This window comes from Bemisia tabaci, chromosome 7 (assembly GCF_918797505.1).
Source record: "Bemisia tabaci chromosome 7, PGI_BMITA_v3".
NCBI lineage: Eukaryota > Metazoa > Arthropoda > Insecta > Hemiptera > Aleyrodidae > Bemisia > Bemisia tabaci.
Window position 1 is genome coordinate 1,441,344 of NC_092799.1, and position 18,118 is coordinate 1,459,461.

The 18,118-nt window shown below is 37.5% G+C and overlaps 1 protein-coding gene across 1 annotated transcript; it reads left to right on the forward strand.

Annotated features, from left to right (window-relative positions):
* Positions 1-1,273: 1,273 nt before the first annotated feature.
* Positions 1,274-16,693, forward strand: LOC109036754 (prolyl 4-hydroxylase subunit alpha-1). Its single transcript, XM_019051117.2, has 11 exons — positions 1,274-1,426; positions 2,766-2,957; positions 3,898-4,049; positions 4,530-4,700; positions 6,058-6,225; positions 6,709-6,854; positions 10,877-11,134; positions 11,861-12,082; positions 13,563-13,613; positions 15,129-15,294; positions 16,033-16,693. Exons 1-11 carry the CDS (start codon positions 1,410-1,412, stop codon positions 16,101-16,103), a joined length of 1,614 nt encoding a protein of 537 aa, XP_018906662.2. The 5' UTR covers positions 1,274-1,409; the 3' UTR covers positions 16,104-16,693.
* The last annotated feature ends 1,425 nt before the right edge of the window (positions 16,694-18,118 follow it).

Consider the following 18,118-nt stretch of genomic DNA (forward strand, 5'->3'; position numbering starts at 1 on the left):
TTGCGACGTCGCAGACTCCCTGTCATACTTTATTTTTTTAACGGAAAACTATTCAACGGCAATTCTTTAAAACTTTCTTGATTTTTCCTCTCTGTGCGAAGAAAATTTTGTAAAAATTTCAAGGAATGATGTCAATTTGTTCTCCTTTAAAAAAAAATAACATAGAGGCGGAAATTTTCAGACACCGCAAACGAGTTATGTGTACCTTTTTCTTACGAAACAAGGGTTGCATGTGACTTCGTAGTGGTTTGTCATGGGTAACACGGGCCCCGGTACCAGGGACCCAGTATCCCCCCCTTCTGGCGGGCCTGTCTCTGGCTCTTCCATAAAAGCACATAACTGCGTAGGGAAACTAATGGCACGTGCGCTGTTTCTGAAATTGACCAGAAATACTGGTTCCTTATTGCGAAATGTAATCCAAATAGAACTACCCGAGAAAACATGCCCCTTTCTAACAACTCAGTTGCAAATTTTGCAAAATAGGCATGCGAAGCACGAGAAAATTTTCAAGTCAACACGCATAAGTAAATCTCGTGGCAATACTTAAAAACAGGCACAAAAATTATCTTTAAAAAAGGCGTTCTCCAGTGAGTGATGCAGTAGGTATTGGTGCTTTGGTATTTTTATCGTTGACTTTAAAAGTTCTTTGTCCCGCCGGAATTATATATAATGTGAAATCAAATCGAGGCATAGGTTATTAGAATGTTCAAAATACTAAAAAATAACAGATGGTCCAAGAAGATGTAACTGTTTTTGGGATGTTGTAAGGAAATATCGTTCTCCTTGTTCAGAGGAGACTAATCGGAATTTTCTTAACAATATTCTCTCACACTTTTTACGACTGGGAATACAGGAGTAACGTCGTATCTGAAATACACGTATTTCTTTCAAACGGAACCATGTGCATTATGACGTGAGGCCTGTTATGCGTGTATTCTTATGGGTCTCAGGGCTCATGTTTTAATGCTCATAGTTCCGTTCGGCAGAAATTCGTCCAAATCTCCTTGCTTCTCCTACCCTGTCGTGCAACTGAACTGAAGTTTCTCATTGCCTCAGCATTTTGAAAATCGACAAGACTTGTCAAAATAAAAAGCGGCATTGTGGGATAAGTCGAGGAAAACAGAAGTATGAGCAGGAGTGTTGGTCATGCTTAAGGTCAAGTGCCCAGGTGGTATAATAATAGCAGCTCGCTATCAGAATGGAGGAATGAAAAACGAATGAGTCGTTACTGAAATAAGCGAAACGGTATTGGTTGCTCCTTGATAAACGCCGTTCAACAGTGAATCAGTTCTTATTTGCACAGCTTGCCGCGTGCACTGCCTCGACAACCATGTTTTTTAAACTTTCATTTTATCCTTTTTTAAAACGCGGAGCAAAGGGAATCCTAGAATCTGGTGAATTTCAACATCATGAGGATTATCACACAGTACGTACACTCGTTAATTTTTCATCATTATTTTCAATAATTCTTCGTGTCCTATTCAATATTTTCTCATACAGTGACCCCTCTTCTAAGACTCACAGGGAAAAGAACACAAATCGACGGTGAAAATACCAAACCACGTATCTCAGTTTGCGACATTCCAGACTTCCTCTCATATTTTACTTTTTCAATGGGAAACTCATCAACGTCAATTTTTAAAAATGTCTCCGTTTTTTCTGCTCTGTGCGAAGAAAATTCCGTGAAGGCTTAAAACATGATGATAATTTATTCTGTTTTAAAACAATTAAGTGAAAGTGGAGATTTTGAAACACAGCAAACGAGATGCGTTGTTTTTCAGTTTATTCGTCGAAAAGCATTTGTCGCTGTTGAATTTTAAGGTTTTCTTTTTATGTTTTTTCATAAATGAAAATTTTAAATTTTATACAATTGCCTCCAACAATATTCTAATTATATACGCGATTTTTCTGAGTATTTTGTACAAGGATTAAATTAGTGCATTTTTATGTTAGTAAAAGAACGAAAAGGTGCACAATATTAGTAATTCCAGATGGACGCGCGTCCTTTTTCCAAATGTTGTTGTTACAAGATTGCATGGATGTGATCTCGCGATCAATTTTTTTAATAACAGTAAAAGCTGTTACTTAATTTTTGAACATGCATACAAGCAATCCACGCTTCCATTTCAGGTGTTTTTTCTCAAAAAGCGCCGTTACCGAGGCCACCGCACCGTCATCAGCTGACTGCCGACTCCGCAGTCTTTTTGCGAGCTAATTGTTGAAACTGGTAGACAAAGCTATAAACAAAGAAGATAAGGTGGAGGGATCCTATTGGTGAAAGCGAGCGGTTGCAATGGACAAAGAAGGTAGGTAATAGACTAATTAAAAGCAACCCACGAGAAACCCTGCATTTAACCCATCATTTTCTCCCTCAGTTTATAGGAACCAACCATTTCAACCGATAGGATCGCTTCATACTTCGTAACTTCGTAAGTATTAGTTTAACGCTTTGTCTATCAATTCCAACAATCAGCCAGCTGTTTGAAAAGTATTAGGGTCGGCAGTCAGCTGATGATATGGCCCGGGCAGCAGCCAAAACGCGTCTTGACGAATAGTCAAAGTCGTGGTGGAAGCGTGGGTTTTTTTTTTTTTTTTTTTTTTTTTCAATAAATGTTCAAAAATTAAATTGATTTGATTATTGAAGATTTTTGCTATGAAAACACCGGACTTAGAAAGATGTTTGGATTGATCTCCTGAGTCATGCATGTATTGCGAGCTTCAAGGATCGGACAAACTTAACTAATCCATAATTTTCAAAACTTCAGGTTTCTTCTTGTTACAACTAGTGTATGCTACCTCTCGGCATCCGAAGTTAAGGATGTCGACGAGACTTTGCCCGGAAAGAAAAAAGCCAGAGAAATGTCGATTCGAGATTACCAGCAAATGGATTTGCTGGCGTTGGAATATCTTGGCTATGCCGTCCAGATATTTGAAGGGAAGTTGAAGTTTATGAAATTGTGAGTATGAACACATTTGTTTACTTTCGCACCTTTGTAGGCGATGTAGGGTATGGTAACGATGATATCGAAAGTGGTACTCAGGTTGATCTGTTGTCATGACGAACTACTTAACAGGATATAAAATTAAGAGCCACGATATTGGTTTCCTTTTCAAAATTTTGCATAATTTACGGTAAGGTATTGAAATTTCAAAAATTTAACTCATATTAGAGAGTATTGAATTCGTTCACATTTCCCACTTAAAGACTTTCCGAAATCCTCGCGAGTCAAATTAGGCACTGAAGTAATTCAGGTACATTTTACAATTCGTATGAAAGAATTTTATTGTGCACTAACTTTTTTGTTTGAATTGTTGCCATGTTTTGATTTGCTAGCGGAAGCGAGGCGTGAATGATCTACTATGGATATTTCCCCATATGAAACTGTGCTAAAGAATCAATTGTTATAAGGTGTTGGTTGCGAGCACCCTGTTTATCGATCCTTTTTCATAGGTTCAAATGGTAGATCAGTAGATGTAAAGCGAAGCACGCCAAGCCACTGATGGCTAGCGATTTAATGGATAAAATGATTTAAACTGGGCGAGAATGTCTGTGATGTAAATTCACATTCATGTTTTCACATTCACATTTCATGTTTTGGTAGACCTATAACGCTGGGATAAAGAATGCAACACTTACTAACACTGTCCTGTCAGTTACAACATTCTTATCTGGGTGTCGAGAGCAGAGTGAGATTGGAGGTGAAAATAGGGCCTTTTGACCGACAACTTAAACCTTCAATTGGTTCTAATCCTGAAAAAGCTAGCAAGTTTTTCATTCTGAAGAAGGAAAATTGATGTGAGCTCCATGCTTTAAATTATGAGTGACGGGCAAATTTCCGAATTTGAAGCCCAAGTTACAAACTTTTAATCGCATTCTCTTACATAATTGTTTTGCAGTTTTCGTAAGCATTATTTGGTCGAAGAATCGGCACTGAAACTGGATCCCTATCGTTTTACGAGTGATGTAATTCAACATTTCAAAATAATGAAACGGTTTGTTCATGATTGGGACGAGATGTTCAAAGTGGTTAAGGACAATCAAATCCCAGGTAAATATATCTAGACTGCCAATGGGCGCTCTCATGAAGATTTGATACTTTAGCATTTTTCTGGAATTCCTATTAGATAAATGGAGAATTTGCAGGTGCCTGAAATTTGATGAATTTCGTCTTTAAGTGGAAACTACTGAGTGAACTGAACATGAGAATACCCTCGGTTCATAAATTAAACCATTCTTGATGGAAGTATGACGAAATGATCTAATCAGCTAAAAAACATGCGTTTAAATGAGGGATGCCGCCAGATGACGTCTTACGCACAAGGCGGTGCAGGTTTTCACTTTTAAATCTATTTTTATTCTGTTTCCCATTTCAGAGAAACATTATGAAAAATAATGCAAAATCATCTCTTTTAGCTTTCTTAAATTTATTCTAGACTCATCATCATTGATGTGTAGAATGAGCACGAAGAAGACATGCGCTTGTACAAATTATGATGCTTCACATCCAATTACTTTATTCTGTACACAGATTTAGACAAGCAATACGAAAAAAAGGTCAAAAAATATGATTGGCCATCGGACGAGCGTCTCAGAGAAGTTGTTGAGAATTATTTGGATTTTCAAAAAAAGAAAAAACTCTCCGCCAAGGCCCTAGCCGACCAGAAATTTGCAGGGGCCAAGCACGAGACAAAACTTAGAAGTAAGCATCTTCATTCAACTTCTATTTTTCAAAGGCATTATTTATAAAGGCATTATTATATTTATTTTATTTTATTGTACATTCTGCCGTGTTAAGCAAGAACGCCGTAAATCCATCAAGATTTTCCCGCGTTTTTTCGAACTTAACGCTTTATAGAATGAAAACTATTTTACTTATGCACCTCAAATTTTCAGGTTGAGTTTTCGAGAGTGAAGTCTGTGAAAATATTGTCCCAAAGCACACAAGTTTTTCTGCTATGATACATGTTCCAAAAGTTTAAAATGGCGTTTTCGGCGTTTTTGCAATGCACGGCAGTATGGTTAAAAATTTGACGATTTATCCCTCTCCTGAAAATATTGACGGAGACGTTGAGGAGATCGGATTTGCGAATTTTTCCAGACAAAACAACAAAACTTGCTGTGCGTAGTTAGGAATTTTTCGATTTTCCTGGAGGAAACTTGAACGCAGAGAGGCATCACCGAGGTCCAGCGCCCTTAGTGTCGGTAGGGCCCACTAAGTTGTGTTTTGTGCGTTTTATAGTGGTAAGGAGTCTGGGCCGCCAGTGTAAAGTTTGTTGTGTAGGAGTTGTCGTAGAGAAGTAACAAGTTCTGGATACGTTTCAAGGCGTTCCTTTTTTATTTCCACTTTTTCCATCCTCGAGCTACGCTACGCCCCCAAGCAAGGCGGTTCGTTTTTGAAGTAAAACTTGCATGGAAAACAAGACTGTATTGAAGCATCTGAAAGTCGCACGGCACCAGACGTATTTCTTCTGGAATCACAAGTGAAGAGATAATGCTTTAACATCAAGTTCAGCGATAACATGTGACAAAATATTTATTTGTCGCAGAAATATTTATTTTATATTATAAATCCATCCGCCTTGAATCGAAAAATATAAACATTTCAGAAATAAATAAACAAAATAGAAAGTACTGATTATTATACTTTGAACTGAAAGAGACGTATTTTTCTTCTTGAATGCATGGTACCAGTTAGCACACTCTTGCGTGCGTGTAGTGAAATTCGAGATGTATGTTAGGTTTGGTATCGATAAAGCAACGAAATTAAGTGCGAGGTATAGCGTAGAGTATCATGAGAAACTGAAGGCGCTCCAGGCTGGTATCTTGCTTCTAAAGCTGATATGCATGCTGCTTGCAAATGCCCAGCAATTGCTGACTGCCTGTGACATATACATCGCCGAGAGTAACGGTAAGTAGGTAGTAAAATACATGCATGTTTAATTTAAACATACTTTTATCATAGATGTTTTGATTTTGAAACCATTTTTTAAAGATCATGCCTTTGATCATTTCAATTCATATGCAAGCTGTAATTCTGATTTCTCTTTAATCTTCAGGTAGTGACTGCCACGCAATCGCAGCGCATTTAATTTACGACCCCAAGAGGCAATCGCTTGCTCTCGAATGGTTGAAAGAGGCATACGCGAGGTTCCATGAAAAAAATGAAACGGAGCGTTACAAGCAAGACCTCCTTCTGGATCTAGCATTTACTCTCTCTGAAACAGGTAGTATTTGACAAACTAGAAAATCCGTATCACATCTATTCAAACAGTTGTTTTCTTCCACGTCAGAGCGTTGCTGGCTGCCTGAAAATGTTTGCACATGCATCCAAAACCGCAAACACTCCTGGTCGTTGGCAGGAGAAACCAGAAATTCCACTGCCTTTGTTCTTCATAAATTATGGATACATTTGTTATATAATCCCTTATAATTTGTGTCATGGAAAGGGAAGATTTCAGGTTTAATAATGGTCTTTTTCGCAAAACAATGCACTGTGAACTGCAAACTGCACTAGGTACGCTTTAATTTCGGTTGGGAAAATTTTAGATATTTTCCCCCCAACATCACTAGAGGTGCATCATTTCATCAATGAAAATAATCGTAAAAAAGCTTGACAGTAGTCTTAAACACCCAGTTTAAAATATGCATCGGTTCAAAATCATTTGAAGTATAAATAAATCTTAGCATTAAATTTTACATGCACACAGGTCACACCAAAGAGGCGGTCGACTTCGCTGAAAATTTCACGAGAACAAACTTGAAGAACGGATATATCTACGTGGATATGCACAAATATCTTAAAGCCAGACTCGAAAATCGGCCTGTTCAGGACCTAAAGGAGAACACAACTCCCGTAAGTTGCTATCACCTGAAATTATTTCAATTCGAAGGGTATGGCCAAATGTAAGTCACAAACATAATTTAAGTAGGTACAAGACAGGATAATTGGTATTTTAGAAATTGTCTTAAAAAATATCATTCTAAAGATATAGTTTCAACTTGCCTATTGTTAGCGGCTCTGGTGCTTGCACTAGAGCTGCTATTCCGGACGGTCCCAGCTGGGGAGTATCAATGCAGCATGTTACATTGTAGAGACCGCGCGTTGGTTGATGGGAATCGGCGCCATTTTCGGCTATGTTCCTTGTCATGACTTTATTTTATTGCATACTGTTTTATTGTTAGTCAATGCTATGTTGTGTATTGTATTTTTGGAATCATGGTGATACAGTCAACAATTCAAAACTTGTTTGTGCTTTTATCTCGTGATGGAAAAAATGTACTTTACGTTCAAAATTTGAAAATTTGAATTTTAAAGTTTTCGCGGTTAAGGAAGCTTTAACCACTGGGTTGGAGCTTCCTAGTCATTTACTCGATATCAGCTGATAGCAAACAAAGGTTACCAGGGAAACCGTAAACGTCTAACAACTATCGTGGCCATTGGGGCGATTATTGAAATGATATCGACTGTATGTCGCCGCTTACGACAGGACATAGCCCTATCTTAACTGTGTAATATATCGCAATTCGATATTGTTTTGATTTTTAAAAGGAGCAATTCATTCATACAGTTCCGATTAGTTTTGGCGAACGGGCCCTTAACCTACGGCACTCGGCTCATGGGGATTTTTTAACTCTAAATTTTTTAACCTAACTCTTCCATTCCGGGAACATATTTATTGAAAACGGCGACTTTTTCAACAGTCCTATTTTTATCTACAACATCTAAGTGGCCCTTCATAATCATTTAATTTTGGCCCCTGGCCAGAAAAAGGTTCGGAAATTGCAGTGATTTTGCCGAAAATGCTGAAGTAAGTAAATTTGGGCATTTTTTTTCCTTCTTCAAACTCTGTGGAGAAGCACTTCTCCTCCAGTACATCTATTTTTTTACTTATCTCTCGCAAGGTACATTTACAGAAGGTGTGTTCCAGTATTAACAGTTCAGATTCGTTGTTTTTTTTATTATAACGCTTATTTCGGAAAGCAATTATTACATTGTTCAATTCTACTGACTTTCAACACTCGATTATACTCCCGGCAAATTCTGCAGCAGCGTTTCAAATGTTGACTCTAATGCTTCCAACAGCCATCCGATGTCTAAGGGTTTATTCCTAGATTTAGGGATTTTCCGGAATTTCCAGGGATTTAGGGATTTTTCAGGAAATCTAGGGATTTTTTTTTGATGAGGTAAAGTTACCAAAAATCAACTTTTTAACCTCAATTATAGCTTCGACAATCGAAAACATTTTTTCATCTATATTTTGTAGGCCTTTTTGGCAAACCTATTTTCCCCGCAAATAAGCCGGAAATTAAAACGATTGTGTCCTTCGATGTACTTGACATTCAACTGCATTCAACCTGTTAATAATAAGAAATCAACTAATATTCTTTCATTTTATTGGTCTGGATTAGCACTGCTTTCAGAGAGCGCCAAAATTCAAACGAGCCAATCAGATTTAAATATTGCAAATCGCTACATCGAATGACATCATGATTCTTCATAAAAAAATGGCGCTTTTTGCAAAATCTAGGGATTTTTTAAGTATATTTGAGCAAATCTGGGGATTTAGGGATTTTTAGCGAAATCTAGGCATTTTTTTTCTTCCCCGCTAGGGATTTAATATCGGAAGACTGGCTTCCAGTATCGCAGCGTTGATCGTCGCTGATGTCGAAATGGAACCTAATGCCGGACATACTGTAACACCTCCATTCCTCAATTCCGGTGAGGAATACGTCTCTACCCTTAACTCAATATAAATATACAAATTGATAAGTGAGTGCTTTAGTCTCCTGAAAACAGAATTGCGAAACTTAAAATTGGAGAAAAATGATGAGTAAATGAAAAAATGGAACCAATTGATGGAAAAGTCGCATGCCATTCTGACACAAAATATGGCGTCTATCGAATCACCTTAACTAAATAAAATAACCAAATTTTCAACTCTCAAACTATCAACTATCAACTATCAAAATTCAAACTATCAAAATTTCCAACAATGACAAAAAGGATTGTAATATACCTATAATGTAATGAAATATACACGCTCTAATCATTTAATTTGTATTACCTTTATGTTATGTACCTACATGTTATACTATTTTTATAATAAATTTTGCCAACATGCTTTTCAATTCAGTCTACAACATTTCATTCCGACGTGGCAATAATGATTTATAATGCCCCTAAACATTAAAATGAATTACAATAGTAATGCCGCATTATAATGTCGTATTATACATCGCAACGATTCATGTCCTACTGATTATTGATTATTGTAAGATGAATTCTGTTTTCTCTGATTGTATGTTTCATACGTGCGAAGCAAGTACGGGTCACTAGAAACGTGGTTCGTACGGGTGGCTGATGAAATTGATCTTCGAATACCTTTTGATGAGCTAGGGAAATGGAACCATCTGCATCTCATGGACAATAAATAGTTGCCGTAATTAAGGTCATCCCGTGATTAAGGTGCCGTGATTTAAGTCATAAATTCTTCATCTAATTCTTGATTCATCTCCAAAATGTCTGCTAAAGCTTTCATGCGCTTCTCCTTGTATGCATGAATGAGCAAATTGGGTATCGAACAAGCGGACACTTTTTGAAAATTTAGATGATTCTGGACAATATCGTACAGAAGTCCACGAGCTGCAGATAGAACCATTACCTCTAGCTCATCAAAAGTTATTCGAAGATCATTCAACAACCTCTTTGACAAGTTGCAAAAAACTTTTCGTTAACAATACCTAGTGTCACACGGTACTAGGAATATTTACTATTTAACGAACCTTATATTTCCCTGACTCAGTCCTAAATTATAGAAGTATGCGTTACTTTTCCAGCAATCCAAAAAAACAATTATACAAAAAACCAATACCTACACTTTCAGATATAAAAATGCAAATTTTTTGCAGCCTCGCTAAACGACTTATCAACCAGAGATTTTTTAGGAAGCGGACCTCCAAAGAGCTTTCAAAATTAAAAGTATACAACAAGTGATAATGCCATGTATTCGCCATATCAAAGCCCAATACACATTTATACACCGGCTACGTAAATCTGCTAAGTTACAAAACATGAATCGACAGTTGTCGGATTGTACATCAATGACAAAATGTGTCTAGGCCCTCATTCTTGACTACAACTACTGCCCCCAGAGCCGCTCTCCGACGCCAATGCGTTGGAGCTTCCTGCTTGTTTTTATATACGAAGGGCACGATGACATTTGGACGTATTTCTGCCAAACGGAACCATGTGCATTTAGACATGAGCCCTGAGACCTATAAGAATGTATGCATAAAAGGGCTCACGTCATAATGCACATGGTTCCATTTGACAGAAATACATCCATTTGATGGAAGTCGTGGAAACCCGTGCTCGCTTCTAATCGGTGCCGGATGACATCATCCGGTTCGACGCGAGACCGGGGCATTTAAAATTTGTGGACAAGTTGGGCATTTTGAACTGCGTATACTCTCGGTTTCATGGTTACTTTTTCGCGTTTTTAACTCGCGCACCATCTTCTACGCGTCTTTCACTTCTGAGCATATATGCATTGACAAGTCAAGATCCGTGCACGGTTTAGTGAACCATTATCTCATTGTAACTTTTAGCTGAAATCCACACTGTCGTGCTAAGGAGAAACGCCGTACAAACATTCGAGAGTTGCCGGATTTCGTTCGATAAAATGTTTATTTTTAAGGAAAGCTGTGGATATTTTCCTTTGAAATATTCAGGAACTTTAGGCGAAATTGCGAGCAAAGTTATCTAAAAAATTGGAGGAAAAATATTTAAAAACTAACCCTGAAATTCGTGATGTACTGAGGGAAATTCGGCAACGCCTGAAGACTCATACGGCGTTTCTTTGTAATTTTCTGCAGGAGGATACTACTCTTGACCTCCCACTTCTCCCCGATCTCCGCCATTGGCATTTGGCTGATGTTTGCAAAGGGAATGCAAGGCTGCCCCCGAGCTACGTGGCCAAGTTGAAATGCCGCTACACAATCAACGACTCACCTTTATTCGTCTTGTCACCGCTGAGGGAGGAAGAGCTGTACTTGGATCCCAAAGTGTCCATCTACCGCAACTTTTTAACCGACGGCGAGGTTGACAGTTTGATAGACTCAGCATATGGCCGAGTAAGTTTATTAAACAAACTCTTAAAGTAAAAACAAAAAGACATTCCAACATGAATATGTTGGAAAAGCGTGCCAAACAACTGAAATGCCATGGAGACATAGACATATTATTTTCGGGTTGTCAAACTCGTGTTCGGTGTTGATCTCTCAAAATAGCGTGGGATATCCCCTCTATTACGGCCTCAACATGGAGAGCTTCTTTTGAGCTTTGGAGTTGATTTTGAGGGAACTAGTGGCACCATCTTGTATTTCGCGAAATTCTATGAAGGAATGAAAGAGATCCATTGAAATCAGCTGCACTAAAAATTGATCTGGGCTGTGTGCCAATCATTTTTCCCAGGACAGATGACCTTCCTTGTACGGACTTGCTGCCTACCTAGGTACAGCCTCACTACCCCCCCCCCCCAAAAAAAAAACAAAGCCTCCCCCCCCCAACAAATTCTGATTGAAAAGGCACCACGCTTGTACTCATAATATACACATAATATACACACCACTATTTTCTTCTCAATGTGAGGAACTTTTAATCATTGCGAATTTATCTCTGTCGTGAAATTCTGGTACATTTAAATAATGCAAGGATATATATATATATATATATATATATATATTTGAGGAAAAAAATTCAGTTTTGCCCAGTTATGGAAAAATAAAAAATCCAAATACTTAAAATATGCCTTTTCACTTTTAAGACGCTCATTTTGCTTGTGTGATTTTATTTTTTAGATGAATGATGCTAAAATTCGACAAGGTCCTTCCGAATCCAATCGATCCACAGATTACAGACAAAGCAAAGTTTTCTTCTTGGATGGTCGAACGCCAAAGTTCGAAAGGTTCCTCAAACGGACCGATGCCTTGACTGGTCTTGGTAACGAAACGGCAGAGCACGTTCAATTATCATATTATGATGCCGGCGGGTGGTACACCTCTCATTATGATGCTTTCCCGGTACGATTTCATCGGCTAATTAAAGCACAAATAACTAATTCATTTGTCAAGAGATGGAAATAATTATAAATAGCCCTGAAATTAAAAGTCTGAAGCTTAAAATTTTCAAACATATGAATCGATTGTTTAAGAAAAGAGATATCGAGTCATACGATATCAAATTCAAACTGATTGGAAAATGTTCGATACGACCACTTTCATCTCTAAAACTGGATGTCAAACGTACAACCTAACGCTTATTTTCATTTTTAAATTATTTAGTTATTTTTATCGACTCTTAATTTCTAACAAGAGAAAATGGAGAGCGGAACCTGAATTGGACGAGAATGATCTTTTAATTATTGCACAGAAAGAGCTTGATGCAAAAACGGCTTATCCCCCCCCCCCCCCAGGAATTTCTTCAAACTGTGTTTATTGATTCTCCATACTTCAGCGCTTCTTTCCCAAAATTTCCAGACCCCAAAAAAACTTTGGGGGTGCTAGGGGGGGGGGGGTGGAAGTCAAAACATGTGAACCTCGATATCTCTCAAACGGAGAAAGATATCAAGTTCTGAATTGGACGAAAAATCGTCTAAAATTGCAAACTTTAAGATTCTTAAGGTAAAAATCCCAAAATCACATTTTCAAGTTAACAAATGTGCTTTTTTCAGTTTCTGTGTCGAGAAAATTTATTTTCAACAAAGGAAACACGAAGTACTCAATTTTTATTTGAACCAAAACCAGTTTTTTTTTTTTTTTTTTTTTTTTTTTTTTAATTACTCATCTTTTTCCGCGTCCGAAGAGTGGTCCACTAAGCTAAGGAACTAATGGGTTCGAGAGTGATGGACGATTGAAGTTTCCGCTACACGCGCCCCAAACTATGGTTCCAAAGCCGGATTTGGGTGTTAATAAATCAGCCTAAATGTTCAAACTGTGCAAATTACATTTTAAGGGATTCTTGAGGGTCGTTGAGTTCAAAAATTTCAGATACTTACAAAAATTCACTTTTTTCCCGTAGCGCTACTTGAGAGGCCCGCCGAGTGCCGAACAACCGGCCGCTCAGTGGGCCTCTGAAGTTGCGCTACGGGAAAAAGGGATTTTTTGGAAGTATCTAATTTCTGAACCGGACCTCGATACCTTTCTTCGTTCGAGAGATATTGAGCTTCACAGGTTTTGACTTCCGCTCCCCCTAGCGCCCCCAAAATTTGTTGGGGTTCTGAAAATTTCGGAAAAGAAGCGCTCAAGTATGAGTAATCAATAGACAAAGTTTGAAGAAATTTCGGGGGGGGGGGGGCGAAATAAGCCGTTTCTGCATCAAGCGATTTCTGTACTTCTGCGCACTTATGCTACTGAATGAAAACACATACTGTTCGATAGATATCGACCGCTTTTAGATTTTAAACGAACTAGAACTAGCAAAGCCAACTCACGAAGATCGCCACTGTCCTTGAGCTCCACATGTAATCTTTCAATATATTAAAGTATCGACAATTTGTTTCAGAACGATTTTGAGCTGCGAAATGGGAATAGAATTGCAACCGTTTTATTTTATGTAAGTACCTTATTGTATTCTTTTTTCCTTTTTATTTCAAACTGTGCTTGGTTGCAACAACGGTCGTAACGCACACGGAGAAAAAACCACGTGCGTGGGACCCGAAGTTTAGGTCATATAAATCTCTGAAGTTTTCAGATTGAGCATCTGAACACTTAAGGTCTAGCTGCCGAGATTCAGGTCAGACATCTGAAACCTCAGTTCTTACATCTGAAGTACTTCGGTTTTCACATCCGAAAAACTTTGGTTCTCACATCTGAAGTAGTTCGGATGTAAGAACTGAAGTACTTCAGATGTAAGAACTGAAGTTTCAGATGTCTGACCTGAATTACGGCAGCTAGACCTTAAGTGTTCAGATGCTCAATCCGAAAACTTCAGAGATCCATATGACCTAAACTTTGGGCCCCACGCACGAAGTTTTTTTTCTCCGTGCACGATCGTGCTGATTTAAATAGTTTTTGCTGCATTTTATTGTTGTGAGAATTAAATGAAATACAGTATTTCGACGGCATGATATTACTCAAAATCAGTCCAACTACAGAGGCAAATGCTCACAAATGTTCTAATCTTTTATTTATTAAACAGACAATTATGTAAACTTCTGATTTAAACTTTTGTCATTTTGTGTGTACCAAGAGTTGATAGAAAATTTTAAGATGTTGTTTCGTTATGATATCTGTCATGGAAAATTAAACTCTACACAAGATAAGAAACGCCAAGCCACTCTGCTTTTTGACCATAGCAAATAGACAGGACCGCCATCTCAGATTAATCTGAAGATAAAAGGATAAAGTTTAGTGGCGTGGCGTGCTTAGCGATCTTCCGATATTTCTCCATTTGAAGCTGTGGTAAATAATTGATTATTAAGGTGTTTGCTACAAACATCCTGTTCATTTATCCATCTCCATAGGTTTAAATGGCATAAAAATCGATATATCGCAATTCACGTCACGTTTCAATAGAGTTGTCATGCGTGAGCAAAATTAAATGGGAAAAAAGGAGAAGCAGAACTTAAAACATGGCCAAAAATCTACTCAAATAGACAACAAATCACCAAAAATGAGAATATTTCTGCAACAGATGCTTCCTGCTAAGTGGTGGATTTGTATTAGATGATATGCTCTTCATTAGGGGTCGTCCCTAGATTACGTAACGCAATTTTTTGGCATTTTTGACCCCCCCCCCCTCCACACTTTCGTGACGTAATCCTCTTGCATGGAAAAATAACTGGACTACATTTTGCAATCCGGAACTATAAATTCTAGCCCGGTTTAAAAACAACGTATGTGCCATTAGTTTCCCTATGCTAATATGTGTTTTTCCAGAAAAGCCAGAATTTATAGTTCCAAATTGCAAAATACAGTCCAACTGACGTAACGCTCATCTCGACCCCCTTCCCCCTAGAGCGTTACCTAATGTACAGGGACGGCCCCTTATGCAATGACAATTTGAATTAACAATCTTTATAGTGTTACTATCATTGAAAAAATACCGTTTTCATTTTCTTCTCTGCAGTTGAACGATGTCAAAGTTGGAGGCGAAACCGCTTTTTACCATCTTAACGTTGCTGCTGAGCCAGAAAAAGGCAGTGCTTTGGTATGGTTCAACTTGAAACGGAGCGGGCTAACCAACATGCTCTCAGGACATGGAGCTTGCCCCGTTTTGTACGGCCATAAGTGGAGTAAGCATTTTACCGCCTTCTTGTTGCTTTTAAAAATTTCAACACAACGTACTAATTTTATTATGAACTGTGGGCTAATGATTGAAATTGGTAGACGACAAAGCGATAGAAAAAGAAGATTAAAGGGGAATGGAGTGATTCTAACGGTGAAAGTTGGTGGTTGCAAAGAGACGATGGAGGTAAGCAATGAACTCGCTATAGACAATCCAAGAGAGACCCTATTGCTGGTGTCATTATTTTCCCCCGTAGTCTATAAGAACCAAAGGTTTCAACCAATAGAATCGTTTAATTTCCGCTTCGTCTCTTTTGTCTATAGCATTTGTGTATCAAGTTTAATCATCAGCTCGCTGACTTTGAAAGAGAGTAGCTGTCAAAAATTAGTGTGAAATATATAAAATGCCAGAATATTATATCCAAAATTTATAATAATGATCATTTTTTTAAGGATGAAAAAAGAAGCTATCATTGGTGCTTCACAATGCGCGCACTATTCCTTTTTCATCCATGAGCTTTGTTTTAAGAAAAATGGAAAATGCTGATTTGCGAACTTCATCTTACTCAGAAAATTCTCGTGTTCACTACCTTGTATTTTCTATAAAGAACTAAAAGCAGTTCGAAAACATTGAGTAATTTTGAGCGCAATGAATCCTTTTCAGCATGTTTTTGGAATAATTCTGTACCTAAAATTCTCATTGTCTCGCTCCTTCTAATAACCTGTCAATTTATTTTGATTTATAGTTGCCACTCGATGGTTCCATCATCGCGGACAAATGCTCAAAAGACCCTGCACACTGAATAAATACGAATAAATTGATCGACTGCCACTACGACGTTGTCTTTTTTATGGAGTTTTATTAAAGAAGGAGTAATTACTAAAATTACAATTGATTTCTTCTGAAATATTTAGTTGGTTCCTCAACTCTAAAAACTCGTGTAAAATGTTTGAATGACTGGCATTTTATTTTTTTAAGTATGTCAAAAAAAGTTATACTCAATGGGCTGAATGATAATCAATTATTTTTTTTAGAAGCACTGAAAGGTTGTGCTGTATAGTATGTATGAATGTGAATGATATGACATTAGCATTTATGTGCTAAGTGATTTCTAAACCAAGCACCCTCTATCATAAGACCCCTTTTTTTAAAAGCCTTTACAGAAAACTCAGCACTTCCTTTTTTGTCACTGCTTGTTCCTCATTTAGTAAATGTTTAGTTGTTTTAAAAAGAATAACGCTTTTGAACTGCGTAAATTCGCTCGATTAAGGTTAAAGATACGTTCATGACACCGCGCGACTTTTAATTTCTTTAATTGATCTTGTCTATATTTTATGGAGCTTTATCTTAATCCTGTGATAATTTTCATCTAATAGTTAATTTTTGAATACACTATTTGACTCTCATTTCTCATGTTTTTCATTTGATTTCACCGTAATTGATTAATACCAAGATAAAGCGATTTTTAAGATAACCAAGGTTTTTTAATTTCATATGATATTTTCATTATTCGGAAAATTAACAATAGGAACTAAATTTAATCAGTAAGTTTGAAACTTGCAATTGAGATGCGATTTAATTTTTATTCATTTCTGTTGTTCAAATTTTTGACATATCGTATGTTTTTTGAAGGGCAGTGGGTACTAGGTAAGATGATTTCATGAAATATATGCAAAGGGAGGTATCGAGAAGGGCCGTTTTCCGGGACTATCATGAATTTTCACAACACAACGATTTTTTGCTCATTTGAAGTCTAAATTTTACAGAATGCATCATGATTTGGTGATTAATTTGTCTCTTTTTGGGTCGAATACTGACCTAAACATAGGTTTGAAAGCCGATTTTTGCATAAAAATGTGAGTTTTGCGGGTTTGCGGTGAATATAAAAAAATCCGCATTTATGGCCAAAATTGGCTTCCAGACCTTTGTGTAGGTAAAAATTAGACCTGAAGAAGCTTGAAAATGACCATATAATGATGAGACTTGTTAAGTACAGACCTTCTATGGTTGAAAAATTATAGAGTTGAGGAAAATTAGCTAAGGTGGGCCCAAAAACGGTCCTTATTGATACCCTACCTATGCTCATTTGACTTAAACGCTTCTGTAATGAGAGACGACAATTTTGTCCGTTTTGGAGTTGATAGTAGTTTCCTACTTTCCACGCTTATGTTTTCATATTAGGGTTACAAAATTGAGAAAATTTACGAAAATCAAAATGGAGGAAGAAAATAGTTCAGATTCCCTACAATTAGGTACGATCTAGTGCCTCATGGACCCGATTTTGCAATCAGGAACAACTATTTCAGGCTTACCCATGAAAGCACCCACTTGCATGGGGAAACTTATGGCACATATCGACGGTGAAACTACCAAACCGGTTTGCGACGTCGCAGACTTCCTGTCATACTTTATTTTTTAAATGAAAAACTACTTAACATCCAGTCTTGAAAATTTCTGTGATTTTTCCTCTTTGTGCGGAGAAAATTCCGTGAAAATTTCAAGGAATGATATTGATTTGGTCTACTTCAAAAAAATAAAATGTGAGCGTAGATTTTTAAACACCGCAAACGAGATACGTGGTTTGATAGTTTCACCGTCGATATGCTGATTGCTGATTCTACCATGAACCAGAAATTGTGGTTCTTGATTGCAAAATTCTATGCGTATCAATGGATGAGACAAATATTTCTCGTAGAAACTCGGGGAAAAAGGTGGAGAGGCAACACGGCCCTAATTTGGGCCGAATAACCCAAAATGTACTAGGCCACACGTCCTCTCCGCGCGACAAAGCATTTGTGTTTGCACATGGCAGGTGTTTCCACTTTTTGACA

Bases quoted from the DNA above. Each gene is read 5' to 3' on its own strand.
- LOC109036754 (XM_019051117.2), top strand. The intron at 2,958-3,897 runs GTGAGTATGAAC...ATTGTTTTGCAG, and splicing joins AAGTTGAAGTTTATGAAATT to TTTTCGTAAGCATTATTTGG. The intron at 15,295-16,032 runs GTAAGCATTTTA...TTTGATTTATAG, and splicing joins TTTGTACGGCCATAAGTGGA to TTGCCACTCGATGGTTCCAT.